Below are 6,306 nucleotides of genomic sequence, written 5' to 3'. Positions count from 1 at the left end.
GTCGGGAAAACAACTAAAAATATAAGCATATTCTCTACTACATGGTGGTAAGTGCTATGAAAAAGGAATGGAGCAGAGTACAGAAGTACAAAGAGGACAGGTGTGATGGCTCACGCCTGTAATCCCAGCATTTGGGAGGCAGGTGGATCGCATGAGCTCAGGAGTTCAAGACCAGCCTAGGTAACACAGTGAGGCCTTCATCTCTACAAAAAATTGTAAAAAATTAGCCAGACTTGGTGGCACGCTTCTATAGTCCCAGCCACTTGCAGGGCTGAGGTCAGAAGATTGCTTGAGCCCGGAAGATGGAGGCTGCAGTGAGCCATGATAGTGCCACCGCACTCTAGCCTAGGCAACAGAGTGAGACCCTGTCTCTGAATAAATAAATAAATAAGTAAACGGAGAGTGACAAGGGCTGACATATTAGACAAGGGGTCAGAAAAGGATTCTTTGATACAGTGGCATTTGAGTAGAACCCAAAGGACATCCGTGAGGTCATCTCGGCCAGAACAGAATGGGGAACAAGAGAGAAATAACCAAGAGATTAAAGAGGTAGCCAGGGCCGGGTCACACAGGGCCTGTGGGATTTTGTAAGGACTTGGGCTTTTACCTGGAGTGACATGGAGACATTGGAGGCTTTAGGGCAGAGGAGGGGCATGATCTGACTTAGATTTTTAAAGAACCAGAGAGGTTTGCTGTGGGTGGTGAAAGGTGGTTGGACTCTGGATATATTTTGAAGTGGAGCAAAAAATATTTTGAAGTGGAGAAAAACAAAACAAAACAAACAAAAAAACCCACAAAGGGTTGGAAGTGGGAAGTGGGAGAAGGAGAAGAGCCAAGATGAGGATCAGAAATCCAGTCTTCTTACCCAGGCGTGGAATCATCCTCTCCTTGAGCCCTGAGAGAGGCTTTCAGCTTACAGGCTCATAAAGGCCCTAGGAGCCCAGCAGACTTAGGACAGACCCTGGCCACACCCGCTGTTTCCAGGCCTGAGTATGGCTGCTTCCTCTGCAGAAAGACATGGCCTCCTCGTGCAACCTAACCCAGGCCTTACCTGACACCATCTCGCCACCGTAGCCCTGCTTGACCAGGGAGAAGACCAGCTTCTGCTGGTGGGCGCAGTCGATGCAGGCTTGGACGGCCTGCTGCAGCACCGCCGAGGGCCGCTCAGGCCCGAAATGCTCCGGGAGCTGCTGCACCTTCCTCCTCTCCAGGTAGGGCCCCGCATTGGCCTGCTTGTTAATGTAGAGGCAGACTGCAGAGACAGAGGCCACAAAGCCCTCGGCATCAGGCACGCATCAGGCCAGCTGGAGGCTTCTGTGTACACGGGGGATGCCTCAGCCACGCCCCTTTGGCCCTGGCCTTGGGAAAGCTGGAAAGGGCAAAAGTGGGGTGGATTCTTCCCAACTTAAGAAGTAAAAGAGGCAAAAGAGTTAGACACCCCGAGTGCCAGGGCCTGAACTCGGGGACTTTCTTGGTTGGAAACAGTTGGATAGGTGGGTCCACTCTGATCTACTGAAATCTGAATTAAAGACCATTATGGTGGCCCACATGGACCGTGTGTATACAGGTATTTCCATGGTGGGAAAGTACACAAACAAAACCTCCTCTACCTCCTCCAAAGGAGCTGTCAAGCTATAGACAGTTTTCGCCATTTCTTTGTTAACCGTCTACAAACAAAAAAATCAAGATGACACTGATCACTCCAGAGACTATGTATTCAACAAAGCTCTACAGACAGTGCTAGTTACAATCTCAGAGAAAATAAACGTTCAACAACCCATTTAGGTGAACCCAGTCAATGGTCTCCACACTTTTAGGGTAATACACCCCACTGATAAAAAATTGGGGGGCACATGTCCCAAACCATGTTTATTTATTTATAGGTTATATACATTCTTAACTGTATTAATGTATTGTGTGAATTTTTTTACAGGAAAGTATCTCATTTATATAATATAATATTATATAAATGTTGTTTATATAATATTATATACAAACATAAAAATGTTAGAATGTCTACAAAACTGGTTTTCATATATGATAGACTTCAGTAAATGAAGTGGAGTCTTTATGAATTTTGCAATTAAAGAGAAAAAGAAATATAAATCCTTTTTTAGCCCAAAGATTTTGTACAGAGAAGATTGCCCAAAGAGTCAGTTATCATCAGTAAAATTAGCTTGGTCTGTTGGGTGAGGGATTCAGACCTGGTTTATACAAGTTCAACTTCATTCTATTCTATGACAATGAATAAATTCCAACCCCCAACTACCTATACCACCTGTAATTTGATAACAGTTGCCAAACTGGTCAGCCTGTCTTTGGACTGTTTGCTTAAAGATTTTTCATTGTCCCAGACATCAGGTCAGACTCCTTAATAAGGAAGGGTGCCCTGGCCGACCTCTTGAGAAAAAAGTACCCAAAACTTGGAAATAAGACCCAAAAGTTATTTCCTTCTCTTTCAATGACATGGTACAGCATTGTCTAATAAGCATTGTATACATTGTAAAACGTATCCAAGAAATAGAAATTGTAAAAGGATGAGATAAGATGAATAGGAATAGTAGGTGTTACATTATCTTCCATACATTAATGACCCCTCTTGTGTATCTGCCCTCTCACTCCCCATCATCCTCCCATAAGCGTCTTACCTTAGAGGCCACTGGTGCAAAGGAGTGTTGAAGAGGGACTTTAAGAGGAGACCAATGGCATTTTGGAAAGACTAAGTAGTAACAGCAAAGGTGGAGAAATAGTTTTTTTTTTTTGTTTTTTTTTTAGCACCTACTATAGTCTCAAGACAAGCATGTGGGTTGGGTGGTATTATTACTGCTTTACTAATAAAGAAACTGAGGCTTAAAGAAGTTAGATGACTGCTCAAAAACTGTAGCCAGTGATGCAACAGGAATTTGGATCAAGTCTTTTGGAAGACACTCTGGTAGAGTCCAGGTCTCATCCCAGGTGATAAGAAAAATCTAACTAATAAGAGACCTTCATGCAGGCACTATGCTATGCCCTACAAAGAAAGCTTGAACAAAATGAAGCAGTCCCTGCCTTCACAGAGCATACGTCCCGGTGGGGGAAGCTGGCCTATTCAGATCATCCCATGAGCTGATGTGAGACCATGTGAAACTGTGGCTGTGAGAAACATGGGGAGGGGCTAGGAGAGTCCATCTGGGGGACCCTGGCAGGAAAGTTCGTGAGGACTTTCTGGAACAAAGTATGCCTTATCTGAGATATAAGGGAGGAATAGGGTGGCCTGAAGGGATGATCACTCCAGATGGAGGGAGAGAATATGCTAAGACCCTGTGGCCAGTCCTGGGGACTGAGAGAAGAGCAGTGGGGTGAACCACAGGGTGGAGCCTGCAAGGCCTTGTCGGCCAGATTAACAAGTCTGGGCTTCATCTAAAAGCACCGGGAGGGACTGAAGGGATTTAAATGGGATGGGAGAGGGGCTGGGGTTGTGACATAGGGGGATTCTCTGTGTGTGTGTGTGCACGTGTGTGTGTGTGCGTGCATGCATGTGTGTGTGTGTGAGAGAGAGAGACACCATCAGATTGTCATTACTATTATGATGAAACTGTCAGTTGGTGGATGCCCCACCAGAGACAGAGATTGGGATACCTGCTACCCTGACTGGGTTGGAGGATAGTGTGTTAGACTAAGGGAAAATGGGATCCTTAGGAAATCTGGAAGAGCAAACACAGGAACCAGAGCACTGTTTAAGGTGAGCAAGCTTAGATCAGTGCAACGGATCAGTGGAACCTGGCTCTGAAAAGAAACATCTGGCCACTCTGTGTCCCCCTGCCATCCACCTCTCTCCAACCAAAGCAACCACCTACACCCAAGCTGCACTGAAAACCAAGTGTTAAATAATCCAAGCTGTGGGACATGTAAACTGGTGCTCTCAGAGACTCTGGTCATCCTGTCTGCTGCCTGGCAAACACACTAAATCCCTAATTTGAGGCATCTCAGCAACAACGCTTTAATCTACAAAGTAACTATTAGATGGTGGCTGCCCTCTTCTCTACAGACCATCATAGCCTTGGAGTTCATTCTGCTGACCTACCTGTGAGAGCCTGTGGGGCCGCCAAGCTGGGGACCGTGGCTGCGTCCTGAGGGATGGAGCTGAGGTCAGGCTCTGGGGTACTCCGTGGAGGTGAGAGGGCTAAGGGAGTCATGAGAACCCGAGACTTGATCTGGAAGAGAGAGCCCATTTGGTCAATGAGAATCTGGCAATGTTCTCTATACCCTTCCAGATTCTGTCCTAGACGGCAGCTAACCGTTGCTGCTCGATTATGCTTCCATGCCTTTCCATCCTGCAGCTTCGGGGCCTGAGTTGCAGATTCAAGTTCATGCTCAGGATTCATATTTGGGCTCACACTCAGAGATCACCTCTCATCCTATCCTTACAAAGGAGCCACCCAGGAAATGACAGTGTCAGGCAGTGAGTGCAGGAGCCCACAGAGGTGCAAAGACTTGGCATCCATGAACTCTTTGAGTGCGAATGCAGGATAGGAGAGTTTCCAGCCTGCACCCCTCTGTTCCCTAGAATCCTGTGGACAGGGCTTTCCCTGTATCCACCCAGCCAGAGACCAACCCTGAAGCTCTCTTCACTCTCTCCCAAGCTCTCTGCTCACAAAAATCACTGGATCCTGCTGGAAAAGAGAGCAGGAGCCATTCCTCCAAGAGGCTGAGATACTGCTGTGTTTATTTCCTGCAGCATAGTGACAAAACTAGCCCGGATGTGGACATGAATGAGCAGCGGCCACCTTGATGATTTCACTTGAAACCACAAAGGAGGAGTTGAAATTTGCTCTTATGGAGTAAGGGGAAGATGAATAGTTGACGACTGGTTGATATCCATATTAACAAGTTACTCTTTATATCAAGACTAGTACAGAGACAAGCTTTTAATCTTAGCTGTCTACCCAAAAATAATGAAGAAAGTCAGTCATGTCCCTGTCTTCACCTCTGACCTATATCTAGACCTCACTCCAGACCAATTAAGTCAGTCTCTGGAAGTGAGACTTGCACATCCGGAGTGTTTAAAGATGTTGAGATTCTAATACACATTTAAGTTTGGGGACCCTTGCCCAACACCAAAGCTTTTCAGTTTTTGCAATCAGCCTTCTAGAGGGTCTTGTTGAAACGCAGATTCTGGCTGGGCGCGGTGGCTCAAGCCTGTAATTCCAGCACTTTGGGAGGCCGAGATGGGTGGATCACGAGGTCAGGAGATCGAGACCATCCTGGCTAACACAGTGAAACCCCGTCTCTACTAAAAAATACAAAAAACTAGCCGGGCGAGGTGGCGGGCGCCTGTAGTCCCAGCTACTCGGGAGGCTGAGGCAGGAGAATGGCATAAACCTGGGAGGCGGAGCTTGCAGTGAGCTGAGATCCCGCCACTGCACTCCAGCCTGGGCGACAGAGCGCGACTCCGTCTCAAAAAAAAAGAAAAAGAAAAAGAAATGCAAATTCTGATTCAGGAGTTCTGGGCTGGGACAGGAGATTCTGCATTTCTAATGAGCTCCCAGGTATCACTGATGCTGCTGGTCCATGGACCACACTTTAAGTAGCAAGGTTGTATGTCCTATTGTTAACATGTGTGCAGTCCTCATCTATATCTTCACTGTCTTCCTGGATTTTTGGGATAGAATACTAATAATAGTCATGGAGAAATAGTATTTGAACTGCTACTTCCTCATCATTCTATATTCACTCATTTATTCATTCAACAAATACATATTGAGAACCTATTTCATGCCCAACACTCTTACAGCTGCTAAGGAAACAGCAGAAGTAAAGCGTACAAAAACCTTTGGCCTCATGGAACTGATATTCTGTTAGGGGGAGACAGACAATAAACAGAATAAATGGGTAAATGATATAGTAGATTAGATGTTAATAAAAGCTGATGATGAAAATAAGAAGGGAAGGGGCATGAGAAGTACAATTGAGTTGTACTTTAGGCTGACATTTTAAAATAAGGTGGTTGAGGCATTTCTTGGGTAAAATTGCAGCCAAGATTTGAAGGAGGTGAGGGAGCAAGTCATACAGTGTCTAGTGAAAGAACATTCCAGGCAATGTCAATATCAAGCCCCAAGGTTCTGAGGCAGGAGTATGCCTGAAGGGTTTGTGCAACTGTAGGGGAGCCAGAGTGAGATTGGAGAGGACATAAAGTCAGGTTGGGCAGGACTTTGCAGGACACTGTTAGGCTTTTAGCTATTACTCTTGAGCTCTTTTGAGCAGAGAAACAATAGGATCTAAACTAACATCTTAACAATCAATCTTCCTTCCTTCCTTCCTTCCTTC

At 45.8% G+C, this 6,306-nt stretch overlaps 1 protein-coding gene across 3 annotated transcripts in view; it reads right to left on the bottom strand.

Annotated features, from left to right (window-relative positions):
* The window catches only part of SCML4 (sex comb on midleg-like 4 (Drosophila)), a 130,951-nt gene that overhangs the window by 48,415 nt on the left and 76,230 nt on the right, over positions 1-6,306 (bottom strand). For 2 of the 3 annotated variants that reach the window (XM_011952835.1, XM_011952836.1), the window contains 2 exons: positions 4,064-4,193; positions 1,052-1,252 (listed from right to left, as the gene is read on the bottom strand). In XM_011952835.1, coding sequence (XP_011808225.1) covers positions 1,052-1,252; positions 4,064-4,193 — 331 coding nt within the window. The remainder of the gene's footprint in view (positions 1-1,051; positions 1,253-4,063; positions 4,194-6,306) is intronic. The other variant, XM_011952837.1, reaches the window with a different exon arrangement.

This window comes from Colobus angolensis, unplaced genomic scaffold (assembly GCF_000951035.1).
Source record: "Colobus angolensis palliatus isolate OR3802 unplaced genomic scaffold, Cang.pa_1.0 Scaffold35, whole genome shotgun sequence".
NCBI classification, from domain to species: domain Eukaryota; kingdom Metazoa; phylum Chordata; class Mammalia; order Primates; family Cercopithecidae; genus Colobus; species Colobus angolensis.
The sequence above is the reverse complement of the archived record's forward strand: the minus strand, read 5'-3'. Positions and strand labels throughout refer to the sequence as shown.